This window comes from Betta splendens, chromosome 9 (assembly GCF_900634795.4).
Source record: "Betta splendens chromosome 9, fBetSpl5.4, whole genome shotgun sequence".
NCBI lineage: Eukaryota > Metazoa > Chordata > Actinopteri > Anabantiformes > Osphronemidae > Betta > Betta splendens.
The window spans coordinates 26,507,939-26,525,698 of NC_040889.2; the positions used below are offsets into that span (position 1 = coordinate 26,507,939).

Genomic DNA, 17,760 nt, shown 5'->3' on the forward strand with positions numbered 1-17,760 from the left:
TAGTGAGATCAGGCTGGAGTACTGTACGTGCGATGACGCGAGGCTGCAGCAACGGGCTCTCGTTGCTGGAAGGAACCCGTGCATGGTGTTGGTCATCAACCGGACCTGGTGCCTGATATCGACTTGTGAATGTGTGTAACGTTTGGGAAGCTGTGCGATGCGTTGGCTTCGTGGTGAATACGTTCACGGTGAATCCGTTTGTGGATGAATCCGTTTGTGGATGAATCTGTTCGTGGATAAATCCACTCACAGTGAATCCGTTCGTGGTGAATCAGCTCACGGTGAATCCGCTCACAGTGAATCCGCTCACAGTGAATCCGCTCACAGTGAATCCGTTCATGGATGAATCCGTTCATGGATGAATCCGTTCAGTGTATCCACTCACAGTGAATCCCCTCACAGTGACTCTGCTCACAGTGAATCCCCTCACAGTGAATCCCTTCACAGTGAATCCGCTCACAGTGAATCCGGTGGTGGATGAATCCGCTCACAGTGAATCCGTTCATGGTGAATCCGTTCACAGTGTATCCGCTCACAGTGAATCCGCTCACAGTGAATCCGTTTGTGGTGAATGTGTGTTTCTGGACCTGCTCGCCTCGTCGTGCCGTGGGCAAACTCTTTTCACGGGCGTGCGTGTGTGTGAAGCTGAACAAATAAAGCCGCTTTCCTCTTTGATTGTGTTCACAGTGTCAAGCACTCAGCCTGTAATTAGCACACAGACGGCCATCTGTCCAAACAACCATCTCAAAACAACTCCTGTCCTGCTCGCGTTCCCTGCTAGCGCAGCCCCCGTCCGCCGCTAACGCTCCTTTATTTGCTCACTCCTCTCTCCATCTGCCTGTCGGCCTCTGTCTGTCTGTCTGTCTGTCTGTCTGTCTGTCTCCTCCATCTCACTCCGTCTCCTTTTGCTTTACTCTCCATCTGTCCGTCTGTCTGTTGGTTTCTCATCTTCCGTCTTTCTCAGTTTGGATTGAAGCCCTCTGACAGCTTTATCGAAAACACTGAACCTAAACCTAACAGGTTGCTCTGTTCTGTGTGCAGGAACTCGCAGGAAGCAGCGGACTGAGCGTTTCCTTGGACGGGTCCGGAGCCGCCTCCGTGGAGGGAACGGCGCCGACGCCAAGCAAACATCTGCATAACATGGCGCGGCTGCAGCTGCTAACCTGCAGCCTTTGCCTCCAGTCAGACACAAGCGCGTGCTCCTTGCTGCACATCCACAATCACAGGCGCACAGTGGCTCACGGGGGAAATGATCCAAAATGACAATATCCTTAATTCGGAGCGTTGAGGCCGTAGCAGAGACTGTTGGTGTATCTGTGCTCCAGTGGGAGACAATCACAGTGAAATGAGTGTAATTAAGTTGCCAGTCGCGCTGGGCTTCTGTCGAGAATTAATATTTGCTGGCCGCTCGTGTGTGTGCTTTAAAATTTATATTAGCGTGGCCTCCTGCCCCTCTCAGGTGGCAAACATGGGGTCCCGTGGGTAATCTACCCAGCAAATTGGATGCTTGTTTGAATCGCTATCCTGCTCAGGACACCGTGTATGTGCCCATTACAAGAAATGCGACATATATGCACTACTCAGTGATTGTGAAGACAAAGTCGTCCTCCCGTCTTTGCTCTTCATCCATCAGCACACAGATACGACAACTTAGCGTGTGGCGGAAGAGTCCGCGTTGAACTGTCAATCACGCGCCGTAGATCCTATCGGAAATGACATGTGTCCAAAGCTAATTCGTCCTCCTCGCTGACAGACACCAATTTGTGAGGCAATAAATGACGGATGCTGTCCAGCCCCCCGTCGCGCTGCAGCTGCATCAGAGAGGACGCGAGGCCGACCAGAGGCGGCATCAGTGCGAGTGAAGCAGACAGTCAGTGCTTCCACGCCTTGTTGGCGTTAAGTTAAAACAGATAAGAGTGAGTTGCAGCGATGCAGCTCAGATGTATTTACAGTCATTATCAGAGTGACTTGAAGTCTGTGAGCACACTCCGTCTATTCATTACATGGTAGAACCCAAAGATGGAAACGGTGAATGGCTGAATACTCGAGTAATCGCCAGCAACCTTCTGCAGCGTCTGCTCTGAATCTCTGCTCCGATGACACTCGCGCTGCACAGATAGAAATCAGACGCCCACAGTGTTCATGGTGAATGTCGCCGCTTCCTGACAGTGGGGCCCGTGGCCATTTCCTGCGACTGGAAGACATGATCTCATGAATCTGGAGGGATTGTTCACTGAAGTGCTGCAAGGATTCTCATAGTGGCTCACACGCGCTGCGGCGCCGTCAGCGTCTGGTGTCACGCTCTGACAACAGATGCAGAGAGACGGCGACGGAGCGATGGAGTCAGAGGCCGTCCTGGAGGCTGAGGCCTCCTGGTGCTGAGCCCAGTCTGGTCCTGAGGTGCTATAAGGGCCCGTAGCTTAGCCACGTAGCCATGTTGCATCCCATGATGCTTTGTGTCTTCTCTGTCATTGAATAATATGTCTCACCTGGTTCTTCATTAACGTGAGTCTGGAGCGAGTCGTGAGTAAAAGGCTTTTTGTGCGTTGCTGTTTTATTTGACTCGTATACATCTGCGTGTTGCATTCAGGTGCTACAGCTTCCCTGGCTTGGCTGTCGTGGAGCTGCCTCTGCAGCTGAATAGTTCCCAGGCTTCGGTTTTACGGGTCTTGCTTTCAGCCACTTATGCAGAGAGGGTAAATCCATCCCTCACTCTGACTGTTCTTCTCTCTCCAGGCCCCGTCTCCCCTTTGTCACACCTCACACCTCATTCCTTCTCCTGTCCCTCCAGCACCCTCCATCATTTCTTGATCTCGATACACTCTCGTCCCCTTTTCTCCCCTTTTCCTCTCGCGTCCTCCTCCTCACCTCCCTCCTTCTCCTTCCCTGCATGCTCCCTCACAGTAATTGATAGTGCCCAATGCTGTTATTTCATCCAAAGGGCCCTGTAAACAAAATAATCTCTGACAGAACCAATATGGAAATCTCAAGCAGTGTGGTCACAAGTTATGGGCTGGTGTGTGTGTGTGTGTGTGTGTGTGTGTGTGTGTGCCTGCCTGTGAGACTGAAGGGTGGTTCTCAGTTCTGCGTAATAAACTCTAGTGCAGATAGTCATTACGCTGGGTGTGTGTGTGATGGGGAGGGGTCAAGGCCAAATTGACATCAAATGGTCTAAATTAGCCCCACTTGTCTCAATTGATTTACGGAGGGCGAGTAAATTGCATCTGTAGCGGCTGAGGAGTGAGGAGGGGCTCGGGGCTGCGCTGTAATTGATCTCAGGCTGCTGGTGGTGTGGGCTTGTGGTGACAGACGCTGTACAGGTAGAGACAAGGGGATGATGGTGTTTTAATGAGCGCAGCGTTTAAATCTAACCTTTTGCTCAAATGGCAGCCGGGACGGAGGAACACGGGAACATATTTATCGATAAAGGTTATTCGTCACGGAAGCAGAGAGGGATTAGTACGTAAGTCTGAGGCGTGGATGGAGGAGGCAGGTGGGAGCTTAGCGGCTGTTTCTCATTCAGGCTTTGTGGATCTTAAATTCTGAACAAAATCCCAGTTTGGTTTAGATTAACTAATAAGCGAGATGTGTGTAAGTACAGTAATAATGTGTATTCTGCATTTGTCCATTTCTTTCAGGTTCATTGTTGCCAAGGCTCAAAACTCAGTGGCAGTCACTCAGAGAACACACGCCAGACAAAACGTCTTGTCATGGAAGTGCGTGTTCCCCAGTGAGTGAGATTACACAAGGCAGTGGCTGTCACGCCATGTGAAACACACACACACACACACACACACACACACACACACACACACACACACACACACACACACACACACACACACACACACACACACACACACACACACACACAGTGGCCCTGCTGTGTGCTAATATGGGAACAGAAATCAGCAAGAGTGACACAGAAAGGAGTCCTCTGTTACTGAGTCAATGCACGATGGCAATGCATATGATAGTAACACATGAAGACGCGATGATTCACAGAGATGCACATGCTCCCTGTGATTTACATGGAAGACTCGCCTTAAAAATGCCACAGAGTCACACGCTGGGACTGAAGCTACTGTATCATGTATGATACGCACGCACGCACGCACGCACGGACGCACACACACACACACACACACACACACACACACACACACACACACACACACACACACACACACACACACACACACCAAGCCTGAGCAGTTCTCTTCACCAGCCTTAATTGGATTCTAATGTATTCAGTTTGCTCCACTAAGCAAAGAGATGGCCATGGCTCACAGATTGGAGAGGGAGGGGGAGGGGGAGGGGGGCGGAGGGGCGTTCAAGAAAGACGGGAAGAGGTGGAGAGTGAGGGAATTAGAAGTAAATAGGGGGGTTTGTCAGTGGCCGTCATCTTCCTGCAGCCGTCTTCAGAACACGCTGTCTACAAGAGCCGTTTGACCTGAGAGGGAGAGGGAGCGAGAGAGAGAGAGAGAGAGAGAGAGAGAGAGAGAGAGAGAGAGAGAGAGAGAGAGAGAGAGAGAGAGAGGCTCCCTCTGTCAGACTCCGCTGTCGCCTCTCCACTTTAATATATGGATTCAAGGTGGATCTATCTACCGCCGCTAACAGCTTGACTTCTTACCTCACATCAGCGTCTAAAGACCACACAGGCTCCTACCAGCCCTGCACGACAGTTAATGAGAATTTCCTAGTTTGTTAGTAAATAATCGGGGCTGAGATTGGATCTGAGTGGGACGTTGTATAACCTGTTGGTGTTCTTAGCAGATAAACTAACTAATGGCAGCCGTTTCTGAGACGCCTCTTATCTTCAGACGTGCTCTCGTTGGACCACATATCTGCGGTAATGCCAGTCCTCAGTGCTATCGGAAGGGTTTGTTTATCTCTAAGGCGCCGCAGTGAACGTGTACCTAGATTATTATCTTTCAGGGTTTGTTTCCATAAAATGTGTAGGCAATAAACACGGTGTCTGTGAAAACCGTTTCAGCACCATGGAACTGTCCACGCGGCGGCACACGGTGGTCTGAGTTGGGCTCCAGTGCAAAACGACACACTGGTTAAACGTCGAATGGATTTGATGAACATATATTTGCATTACATGTGCATTTAATATTTGCTCCTTCTCTTTTTATTATATGCAGAGTGATGTTAAACAGAAGATAATCTAAATACGCACCTCTTCATGCATCAGATGTTTATGGTCCTGGGACTTTGCACCGTGGCCTGTTCTTTTCAACACGTCTGGACTAATTTAACCCTTGTTTATTAGAGAAGGACTCATCAGTAAAACCCTGAAACGGTTTTACTTCAACAGTGGGTTTAAATGTTCCCAGCGCCGACAGCGGGGAACCTTCACGTGGACGTGCCCTTTGTCAAACAGCAGCGTGAAATTGAAACTGCGGCACTCATTAGAATGGACCTTTCCTGCTTCTGGTGGGTCACTTCACGCTACGCTGCCTCTTTGGACCTGCGTCCCCTGGTAGAAGGTTGGACTCGTTTGTAGAGAGCGGACAGGCGGCCAGTGCGTGTGAGAAACGCTAACTTTGCTCCGCGTGGAGCTTTTCTTACCGACGTTGGATGGAAGTGATCAAACTGGAGCTGTGTTGGGGACTTTTTCTGAGTCAGTGATGTAGAGAAATTGTTCTCGGACTTTGTGGCTCAGTTCACTCGCTAAGCAGGAATCCTGACACATCTGGCAGATACGCAGCGTTGCAATATGACTTTACAGTGGGCACTACTCAAAAAGGAGTTTGGGATCTAATCTTATGATTTTTAATAATAGGAACTTGTGGTTTAGACTTGACTGAAGGAAGAAGTGAAGAAAACCGTGCAGCTGATTTAAAGTTTTACCTTTTGAGTAGTCGGTGTGTGGCTGCGTGTTTACCTGAGCAGCAGGTCCAACTTCTCCCAGCTTGAAATAATGATTTTCCTCAAACTCCGTCAACCGACTTTTAAAGAGACTTTGAAACGAGGACAACACTTTTGAATAGTTCCCCCTGGGAATGGAGACAAAGTACAGCAGAAGTCCAGCAAGCGAAAAGTGGGCCTGCTATAATTAAGGAATTGAGCTGCATGGGATTCATCCTGACTGAAGTGCAAAAGTAGGACGGGTCAGCGGACTGTGGTCGGACCGGCAGTGAGCGAGCACGGCCACAGTGAGAACCACATCCAGATGTTACCTTCCTGCTTCTGATGGGACCAACAGCAGCACAGCGGAACAGAAGTCCGTTTAGGGCTCATGTTGGTCTCTGGTTGAACAGCTGGGCGTTTGCTCTGTGTATTTTGGGGACTACGCTGGGAATGTTTAGAACAAATGTCTCCATCAGCCAGCGTTCGGCATTTTTACCAACTGTATTTTTTATTCATACTTTTGAAAAATATAGTGTTTGTTTTTTCTTTGGTCCCTGGATATATGAGGAATTTTCTGCAGTTCTTTTCCTTTTTCTGTGTCAAATTTCCCCCAAACAGCCGGTGGGCCCTCATTGGTATACAGACACTGTATTTGAACAGATATTACTTTTTACTGCATGCTTGCTGAACTAATGCTTTGTTTCCACCGCAGCCCCGTGAGGAATAGCTCAGGAAAAAAAAGATCTTTTAAACTTCATAGAGGCTGCGGCGGCTTGTGGCTGGGGGAAAAGCCGTCGCGGGGAAATTAGAATAATATTTGAAGCGCGCTGATTTACTCCATAACGTGAGTGGATGCCAGATGAATGGACGTTATAAGTAGCGGGTTGGTTACTGGGAGGCCAGAAGAACGCGTTCAGGGGAGAGCAAGTGAGTGGAAGTAAAACTCGGTGGGAAGCGACAGAAGGACAACGTGGAGGATAAACACAGTGAAGCAAAGGCTTCAGTGACGATCACATGCTGCTGATTGAGGGTGCATGAAGGGGGCGTTTGTTGTCTTCCTCCAGCGCCGCCGCCGCTTCCAGTCTCTCCTAATGGGACACTAGGGGGGGCTGTCGCTCCTTCTTAGCCGCTCATAAAGGCCACAGACAGGCGGCGAGCGGAGGCAGCGGCTCTCGGCTCTCCGTCTCCGGAAGTCGTCCCATCTCTCCGCCGACGGACTGATTTGCAATTCAATAAGTCACAATGTCATCTCTTTAGCTTTTACACATTTAGCTGACAAAGGCAACCAGGCACGCTGCCTCATGAAATATCGTCTCGGACTCGACGAGGACCTTAATGTTCTCTCTGTCTCTCTCTTCTGGCTTGTTCAGCCTGCGCGCACACGCTCACGCGCGCCTATTAACAGAAAGTGAATGAGTTTTGTTACAAGGTCTGGTCCGGTGTGTCACATTGTGCACTTGTACAAGCTGTCGCCCATCACCGGAGACGGGCGCGTGTGCGTGTGCGCGTGCGCGCCCGCACCTATGTGGGAGCGCGCGCGTGCGAAGTTGCGTCTATCGATTACAGAGAGAACAGGTGTAGCGTGTGTCCCGGTATGAATAATGCAAAGACGCTTTCAAAGGATCAACGACACGTGGAAGCGCGCGCACACAAGTGACAGAGACGCACACATCATACAGATGCACGACGCACGCGCATCCCTCAAACTCTCTCCTGAAGTCTGCTCTATATCTGTGTTTTGTAGACGATCATTGAGCCTTTTTTGCTTTCGTTTGTCACTCAGTTGATAATTGTCTAATTTTAACTTTGCTTGTGTTTATCTATTTTTCATGGATCATTTTCATTCGAAAGAACTGTTGTGTCGAGTTGTGCGTTATAAATATACAAACGGTATTTAAAGTTATAATGAAAGAAATGAAGGAATGAAAAAAGCCCAAATTCCTTCATTGGCTGCGTAACGGTCGCTCACAGCCCCAAACCCCGCCCCCGCCCCTCCCCCTCAGCCCCGCAGCCTTCGCTCCCCCTCCTGCTCCTCTTCCTCCTCCTCTTCTGCTGGTGGAAGCGCCAGACCTCCTCCTCTTCTGTCCTCCCCTCTCCTCCCTCCATCCCGGAGACGAGTGTACACAGCCCCTCAAGTTGAGTCCAGACGCACAAGCGCGCACATAACACGCGCAAGAGGAGGAGAGTCGGAGAATAGACGGAGGGAGGAAGGAAAAGGAGAGCGGACGGAACCGAAGCCGAGCGAGCGGAATTGGATTTAATGTATTAGCGTTAAGTGACTTGAGTTTTCATTCTTATTTTGGGGACATGAAGAGGACTTTTTGATTCGTTGGGAGTTGCCCGTCCACTCTTCGGTTTGTTTAAACTGTGTGAAAAGAGTGTGTTAGAGGAAGAGACCGTCCCGTTTGGATAAATAAAGCAGACGAGCGCCGGTGAGGAAAGGAGCTCATCACAGGGAACCGGGTGCGATCCTCGGTTCTGGCTTCGACCAAAGACATCGCAGACTTTTTTTTGGGGGGGGGGGTGGATTAAAAAAAGAAGCCAGTTTGTACCGGAATCTTCCTTCCGGTGTTGTTCTTAAATATTTTCACAAGGATTTATAGTTTACTCCCAAACTAATTTGCGCGGCATCTCGGCTCGAGCACAGCGGGGAGCGCTGCGTGGTCAAAATGAGATCGTTGGCACTGGCGCGGTAGAAGTCTGTCAGGGGAAAAGGAAATAGACAGAAAAAATAACAGATCCCGCTTTTGCCGATTTTGTGGACAGTCCCGTGGTTCTCAGCCGACAGGAGGGATGGAGACGCTGTGGAGGAGCGGAGGCGCGGCGCTGGGATGCGGTCTCTGGAAGACGCTGCTCCTTCTCTTCCTGTGGAACGGTAAGAGACGCGGAGGAGGCTGGAAACTTGTTGCCAGTTGTTCGTCTCTTTGTCGTTTGGGAGTTAAAACGTTTTATATTTGCTCCTTCTTATTTTATTATATTTAAAACGATGTTGAAAGAGAATCCAAATTCTCTAATCTCTTTTGCGGATGGTTTGTGTCACATCAGTGCATGTAGAGCTGAAGCCTCGGACTTCTGTAGTTCCGTCACACTCCTCTTTTCTACAACTACTCTGTCATTATTTAACGGCGTCTAACTGCAGCAAGTTCACAATTAAGACACTTTTGCGCCATATGGCGCCGACAGCCTGGCGATATTACGCGCCAGCATTTTTAACACCGCTCTGTAAATTTATACGGCAGACCTATTTTTTGAGCTAAATGACGATCGATTTGCTCATATTCACCTTGACACCTCCCGTGTTCGTGCGTGTGTTTGGAATAATAAGTCACCGAGCCGACGGGAGGCTGACCCGCTGATCAGGGGTCCGAGGGAGGACGGACACAACGGGGAGTTCCCCGTGAATAAAGCTGAACTTCAATCACTGGCCGCCTCTTTGCGAAGTAACTGGTGAGATTATAGAGTTTAAATCTAAATGCACACGTCTTGGCGAAAAACGGAAACAGAGGAGAAAGGGCAGCGCTCCCACTTGTCCGCCTCAACTCTTTAATGGGCTGTAACGCGGAGCAGCCAGCAGTTTATTCTGTGTCGCACACAGCAGAAGGCAGTTGAGCGCATGTGGGCCGATGGCAAGTCTCCGTCTCACCCCAGAGCACCACAACAGGGCTGAGGTGCTCAGAATTCAGGTCGGGTTCCGCCACCATCACCCACTTACTCCCGGAAGAAAGACGCGCAGCAGCGGACGAAGACGCGCTTTGCGTGTGCGCTCGTCCGCCTCCGTTTGCGGCCCCACGGCCTCTTTAGCGTCGCGTCCCCGTGAGCGGCCCCGCTGTGCCCGCGCGCGCTCGTCTGCGCGTCGTCTAATCGGCTCCTCGCACGGCTCGCTGAACACTTTACAGTCGCTGCGTTGCGCGCTTCGGTGCGCGGTGATCGCCGTGGCCACGCGCGGCACACGGACTGGAGACCGGGGACAAACGGCGGGGGTGCGGGGGGGGGGGGGGGGGGGGGGGGGGGGGCGGGAACAGAACAGCTGTGTCCGCAAAACGGCTGAGCGACCAAAAGATGAAATCAGCCCAACTTGTCTTGTGTAACAGGGACTGTTCCCTCGCACGGGACGCTGTCTTTGTTCTGACTGCTGTTCAGACTCCGTTACAGGCGCCAGTAGTGCGTGTAGTTCCTGCACTCGGGCTCCACGCGTGACGCAGGCTGGTGGGGGGTAAAGAGCGTTCCAGCGTGCTTCTGGGCTCTAACACTAATGGCGCCGTGGCTGCAAACTGGAGCCCAGCTGCAGGTTCCTTCCAGTTCGTCTTTTCATAGAAGCTCGACTGAACGAGCGCCTTCTCCTCCGTTCGTGTCATTGTGGGATTCTGCGCCCAGTCCTGTTTGCATCTCGGTGCCTCTGCGTTTCGCTGTAATTACATCACTCAGCCATTTCATCATGCAGGTTTGTCTGCAGGTTGTCATGAGCTGAGCATCAGAGACCGCGTCCAGACGCAGGCGCCTGGTTTGGTTCAGAGGCTGAACTCGCTCTGTAGCCTCAGCTGGAGTCGATGAGTGGGGATTTTATTTATTGCCCAGATCATGTTCATCATCAACAGTCCTTCCAGTTGTTCCATTCCTTGTCTGGTTGATTAGTCGTGTTTCATCTACCGGCGTTCGTAAAACCTGCTTCTGATCATTTAATATGAGCCCACTGTGAAATATCAGCACCCATGTTCTAAATCACAGTGCAGGCATGATGTTAAACAGCTCAGCTCGGGCCTGTGTGTGTGTGTGTGTGTGTGTGTGTGTGTGTGTGTGTGTGTGTGCGTGTGTGTCACCTCTGACAGACGACAACACACAGCTCCATTTCAGCTGTCGTTTCCATGTGGCAGAGATTGTACTTTATGTGTCAAAGCCTGGTGAAAAGGCCTGCACTGTTCATGGAGAGAGAGTGTGTGTGTGTGTGTGTGTGTGAGAGAGAGCCCGTTTTGCACTACACCGTTCACCTGTAGCAGAATGTCAGCAATATGCACCATTACTCATGCAGTGCAGAGCATTAATAATTACTGAGGTAAAGTCACTGAAACGCTCACACATGGTCGTCTCTTCCTGTCCTCTCTCTCTCTCTCTCTCTCGCTCGCTCGCTCGCTCGCTCTGTACCTTTCTTTGCTTCTCATTGTTGGGTTCATTCACTGGGTCGCTGACTCAGGCACACACCGCTAAGCTCACACATGCTCATCTGCCCACAGACCCACACACACAATTCGCACACAGAGGGAGGTCGTTGCTGAAATAATAAGCAGCAGCAGCGGACTGTGCGATTGAACCGCAGAAATTAGAGCCGAGGAAGGTGAACGTTTTAAGACAGGTACTCGCTGGTGGGGGGGGGGGCTTAGCTGCGCGGTGTTAGAAAAACACATCACTTCAGTGAGAGAGCCTCTCGCTGCCTCTGTATCACACGCTCACTCTTTTTTGTCATGGTGACGGCGCGAGGACAAAACAGAGGGCTGCAGCAGAGAAGGTCACAGAGATGCTGAAAACCCAAAGTGGGCGGACGTGGAGCCGGAGCTGCCGTGGGTTCTGGACGCTGCAGCACGTTTGAGAAGCGGCGTCGCTCCGTGTTTGTGCTCCTGAATGGAGAAAAGATGAGTTTCAACCCCCAGGGCTGCCAGTTTCATCTACATTACACCTTTTGCACTAATAGGAAACGAAGCACACCTCAGGACTCACCTTTTTTACTTCCAGGCTTGAAGGCAGACATGACTGAAATGACAATAACACGACGAGAGATGAAGAGGCGTCTGTGATGGCAACAAGTCCCGCAATTCACGTCAATTCAGGTTTATTTCTTTAGCGCGAACAGCTCAACAAATCCACATAAAGAAGCTTTTGTTTTGGCCAATCAATTAATTGTAACTTAAAATAAATATATTTATATATATTCACATAGCGAGCTGCAGCTTATTTGTTTATTGTTTATTTGTTTGTGTTAATAACTAATTAAAATGGTAAATAATTAGTTTTTCTGCCACAACAAAGCTGGAGTCAGACCTCATATAATTCCTTGGTTGTCCTGTGCAAACTTAGTGATTACAGCTGATTCTGATTCACCAGAACAATGGAGCACAGGATGGTTGTACTGTATGTGTGGTACTTGTTTTCACAGTAATCTTAATTTAACTTCTGCTTCAAACATGATCTACTTGCAAAAATTCTGCTACAGCCTGTGTGTGAGTGTGCGTGTGAGTGTTTGTGTGTGTGTGTGGGGGGGCTGTGACCATGAGATGGCTCGCTTTCAAAGACCCGTCGAGAGGTTTAAGGGTCTCGCTAATGAGCAAGTCATTTCCCTCAGATTAGCATGAATAGCTGGACTAATTCTGTGTGCGCGTCGTCGTGCACGTGTCGTCGTGCACGTGTGCGCGTCGTCGTGCACGTGTGCGGCGGCTGCTGTACTGTGGGTCTAAGCAGGAGCTGAGGGTTGAGCTAATCAGAAACACACACAGCCCAGTCCCGTCACTCATGCAACCAGGTGACCCGTCGCTCGCCCGCCCGTCCCTCTCTCTCTCTCTCCTATGAACTCCTCTTGGGCTCCTCTGTATTAACCTGCGTCTGCTTTGTTTGTGTTAATATTTCGCTGTCTGTGGCCACGTCGTTTCTTAGCCAGTTATTTATTTCGTTCTTGCCTCACAACATAATTTTTCTCTGACAAACATCTGAGGAGCAATAACAAGGGTTTAATGGGCCGCCACTTAGCAGACACACGAGGACGAGGCCGCTTTCGCCGCCGTCTCTGCTCTTTTCGCTCCTGGTTGCGTTGTGTTGTTTTCCGGCTTTGTTGTGACACCCCTGCTCATTTAATCATTGCCGTGCGCTCATCAATCAGTCCTCCACTTAATCTTTGTGCGGCTCCCTGCTCCTTTTCTCTGCCTATCTTCCATTTATCTGTCCTTTTGTCAGATTCCTCCTTTTTACTCTCTGCTGCGGTTCTGTCTATTCTCCACTTCCAGCTTTTCCCACTCTCCTCACTTTATCACCTGCCATCGTGTCTTGAGATTCATCTCCTTTTTCCCTTTGAAAATGCAAATACATGCGATATTTCTTCTCTGGCATCTCCGTCTCCTTCCTAAGCCATTTTCTCCCTCCTATCTTTTCCACATTTTGTCTCCTTTTTGTCTCTCGCTGTTTCCCTTCCACATTTTCCCACCTGTCGTCCTCGTCTTCTCCCTCTCTCTCCCCCGTCGGCTCCTCGCTCTCTGAGCGCCTCTTAGCCAGTTGTTTTCCAGTGTCTGAGCCGCTCGCCCTAAATGATTTTCTATTACCGCTGCCTGTTAATGGTGCTCGATTTGATCAACCTAATGAAACCGGAAACTTTCACTGGAGCCAAATTGATAGCAAACCCAAAACCACGCGTGAGAGACAGCGAATGCACGGAAATCAATTTTTCTGTCTGTTGTCTTATTCTTGTCCTTGGGAATTACACGGAGCGGAGCCAAAGGCCAGAGGTACTTTTGCACAGCTGGCTGAGATCAAGTGCACTTTTGTGCCGCGTTAGAACAGAACTACATCACAGGACGCCTCACAGTCCTGTAATGAGCTTTCACCTGTTCACGTTTAATCTCCTGCCTCAGCAATCCAGACGGCTGCAACTGTAACAGGCAAGTAAAGGGATTAGCAGCGTGACTAATTAGAGTGTTACAGTGTGGACCACCTGGGGTTGGGCTTTAAGCCTGGGTTGATTTTAGCTGCTGATAAAACCCCTGATTACCTGAAACCTTGTAACGAACTTCAGTCGAGCGGCTCTGCCATGAATTTGACTCTTTTTAGGTTTTAATGTCTAACGTGTTTGCAGAAATGGTCAGAAAGGTGAAAATGCTGCTGATTGTGTTTATTGTGTTATTGAGGTCACAGTGAGTTTTTTTTACCTTCATTTACTGTATGTAAATGAACATTCAGACAATACATGACAAGCTGAACCATTTATTTCACACACCCTCCCGTATAGTGGTTTCCTCTCCAAGTTATGATTTTTAAAAAGAAAAGCCCGGCCTGGGAAAATACTGAGGTCATTTTTTGCAGATCTTTGAAGGCCGCTGTGAGCAGGAACAGTGATAATAGCAAGGAGAACCTCATTTACAGGCAGATATGGTCCGAGCTCTGAGCTGAAACTATACTGCAGACGGTATCGTGTTCGGGAAGTGGTCGAATCTGAAAACTGATGCAAGCGAGACAAACCTGTGATATAGGAAAAGTAACTGTTAGGAGCAATAATTAGTAAGGAAGTGTGAGCCCTGAGGTCGGCATCAGCAGTAAACACAGCAACAAATGTTTGTTTACCATACGAAGCTGCTTAAAGCTGTGTTTGTGTGTGTGTTATTGTGTGTCTGTGGCCTCTGTGTTTACAGTAGGTCTTATCGGCGTCTCTGTTGACAGACCGGCGTTTCCATTGGATTCCTCATTTGTGCGTGTGTGAATGTGTTTCAGTTGCTCCCTTTGACTGGAGGCTGCTGCAACACTTGATGGTATTAGCCACAGTCTGAGAGCGAGCGGGCGAGCGAGTGAGAGAATGCAAACAGTTAGCAAGGCAGAGTAGTAGAGGGAGGCATTAAAAGGCCAGACGAGGCCACGATCCGGCGCCGCGGAGGGGAAAAAACGGGACGACGAGACGGAGGAGGCGAGAGAGAGGAAGAGGGGATGTAGATGGAGCGGTGTGAAATGAGCCCGTGGGCAGTGGAGGGAGGGGAAAGATGAGAGGAAGGAAGGGACGGGCTGGAGGAAAAGGCGGAAGCGACACGAGCACACGTGGAAGCCAGAGGAACGGCCGAACGTGTGGAGAGGAGCCGAGCGGAGCTGGGGTTCGGGACCCGAGCGCCCGCATTCGTCTGCGCTGCTCCTGCGCTGTAGGCCGGAATTACAGCGACTGAGACTTCCACTATTTACAAAGCTCCCCGTCGCTCGGGGACTCCATCTACATAGTGTTTAACATGCTCAACTCGGCTCCGCTCTGCCCATCAAAGGAAGACGTGTAAGGATTTTGGGCACCAATCCCTGAGGCCCGCTGAGGGGAGGGGGGGGGGGCAGAACCCACCGCCACCGTGCAGTAACTGAGTTAAAATGCCCCCTTGTGTAATTAGCTTATTTTTACATGCTGTAAGACTCTGATTTCATCTCGACTTTGACGTTCTTAGTTCGAGAAATGCTAATTTGGCAGCAGACCATCACTTTATAGTTGAAGGACCCGACGTGGAAAAGGAGAAAAAGCGTAGCTGCTCCTGGAGGCTCGAAAAATGCATCTGATGATCTGCTCACATTCTGTACAAAGACACATCAAGCTGCCTTTCAGAGCAGCTGAACCTGCCCCAGATTGATGGAACAGCCTACGTGCTCTTTACTTTACAGAGTGTTTGTAATGTGCTTAAATAAGGAGGACGTTTACATGAGAGGGAACGTTTAGTATCAGGCTGCTCTCAAGAGATGAAAGGATGAAAGGATGAAAGGATGAAGGATGGAGCTGGATCTAGACGTGATGTCACAGCCACGCACCGCTCATGTGACCTGCTCCTCCTCAGGTCAGCTGCTGCCTAAAATCTCTCCTCCCAGGACCCGATGCATCCCCCCCCCCCCTTCCTCACAGCACAGTGGCCCCATGAATGTACAGTGAAGAGGCTCCTGACTGAGCTTGTCAGTCTTCATCACACTGACACATATCATTAACTGTGGCCTTTGTGTTCGTCTGTAGTGTGTTTGTGCATGTTTTTTGTCCCAGGACAGTGTGTGTGTGTCGGTGTGAATAATGTGCTGTGAGTGCGTAATGTTTGCCTGTGTGTGTGTGTGTGTGTGTGTGTGTCTGTGTCTTCTTTAAACCGACACCGCTGTGCGCTGAGTCTCAGGACTTTCAGGCTCAACTATTTGTTAAAGAGGGAGGAAGCGATTAGCTGCCCGTTAACAAAGCTCTTAACGAACCCCGCTAATGAACCCTGAGGGCAGCTCTGGGACGGCCTCAGCATGCCACTGTAATTAGACTGGCAAATAAGCGCTCGTTATGCAAACAAGTTAGAGCGAATCTGCATATCTTTACCTGAGACACTCGCGTTGCACTGACAAATGTTTACCCAAAGGCAGCGAGGAGGAAAAGAGGGGGGAGAGGAGGGAGGAAGGAGAAAGGGGGAGAGGCTGATGTTTGTCTGGTGTCAATAGCTTCGTCCTGCTTGAGCGCTGATTTGATGTTGCTACTGTGTTCGAGTTTGGATTTTGTACTTTGTTTTGAGTTTCCCTCATCACATTAATTCTTCCTACACCGTGTTCAGTCCAAGCGGGTCTAGAAATCTCCTCTAAACTGCATTTAGTTTGTCGGCTTGTCAACCATTTCGTTAGTCGTGGGTCCAAGAGGACAACTCACAAGAACAACAGCGGTTTAATGTAGAATAAAGGTGAAGCTAAGCTGCCATTTACACACATTATACAAATTGTACAAAGGAATTGTTTGTATCCGCCCCAAAGGAGCCGTTGTTTACATCTTCTAAATTGTAATTACTCTTTTATAATCCTGTGCCTTGTGGAAACGCTGATTGGTTCAGCAGGAAGGACTGTTTGGCAGCTCCGGGCTGAAATGAAACGGGCGAAGCGTGTGTGAGTAAAACCAGATGAGGAACAAATCATCGGTCCCGCTGTGTTAGTCGACTTGTGAACCATGTGACCCCTGTCTCCTCCACTTCCCTTCAGGTGACTAATGGAAATGGGTCAGTGACACGTCGCCGGCTCAGGATTTGTTGAGACGCCGTGACACACTGTAGCAGGTTGTTTATGAGGTGAAACTGAGACGTCCACATTTTAATTTAATTTAAACCAAGCTAATAAGTCCAGACTCCAGCGTGTTCTGCACCGGGATGACCTATTGTGCGCCGTGAAGCATAAAAGACTTGTTCTGATTGGTTCTTGGCTTAAGTGTGTGTCCTCCTGGCAGTGGGCTCCGGGGTTGATGGCTTCGACCTCGGCGTGGCAGCGGGGGTTCCTGATGGATGTCTCGCTGTGGCCAGCTCAACCCAGCGGCCGCCGCTCTGTGATCGGCTCCTTCTGCCTGGCGCTCAGGTGCGCCGCGTCCCCAGCTAATTGGCTGTGTTTCCTGTAATCGGCCCCTCCGTTCTAGTGGGTCAGACAATAAACTGCTTCTGAGGGCGGCGGCGTGTGCGATGCCGTGTGTGCGTGTGTGACTCGCTGAATGTGTGAACGTATGTGTGCGTTTGGCTCATTAGCGCGGTGGTTCAGAGGCAATTATTTGTCGTCGTGGAGTCCAACCTGCTGAGCTGTGGCACAGTCAGCAGCCATCTTTGTTCCACACACGCGGAGCCGGAGCAGTTTCGCTCACGCACCTTTGTACCGTCTTGTCCTGAATCTGTGGCTCAACACAAACGCAGTGTCCGTGAACGCACCTTCCACTACACACGAACCCTCCTCCTCCACCCCTGACTTCGTCCCCGCGACCTTGGGCGCCGTTGCCAGTGGCTGCTGCTGGGTTTTCTGCGTGGGGGGCTGGAGGGCGGCTGCAGAAAGCCTTGGCCGGGGATCACACAGCTCGCATGCCTCCATCCATCCGTTGGTCGGGCTGATGAAGGAGACCCCCTCTGCTGACAAATGGCGGTGGAGGTTTTGGGGGACTCATGAGGACTTCATTTATAATGAAGTTCCTCTTTGGATTCCAGCTCCATCACCAACATTGTTTGTTTTCAAATTCTTCGTCAATTGAGTTTGAACAAACAAACCCGACAACCTTGAGATCACAGGACTGTGGAAGCAATTGTCTGACCTCTGTTCACCACGTTCCTCCTGAACCGCGCTGCATTTAATACCTGCCTGTAAGAGTAATTGAAAACAGATAAATAAATGTTTGTACTTGTGTGTCAGTGAGTGGTTCGAGAAGGGAAGTTA

General features: G+C 50.0%; 1 protein-coding gene across 2 annotated transcripts in view; it reads left to right on the forward strand.

Annotated features, from left to right (window-relative positions):
• The first annotated feature begins 7,928 nt into the window (after nt 1-7,928).
• The window catches only part of si:dkey-215k6.1 (transmembrane protein 132B), a 136,933-nt gene continuing 127,101 nt past the window's right edge, over nt 7,929-17,760 (forward strand). Inside the window, exon 1 of one of the 2 annotated variants that reach the window (XM_041072527.2) lies at nt 7,929-8,734. In XM_041072527.2, coding sequence (XP_040928461.1) covers nt 8,653-8,734 — 82 coding nt within the window. In that variant the 5' untranslated portion in view covers nt 7,929-8,652. The remainder of the gene's footprint in view (nt 8,735-17,760) is intronic. The other variant, XM_029163547.3, reaches the window with a different exon arrangement.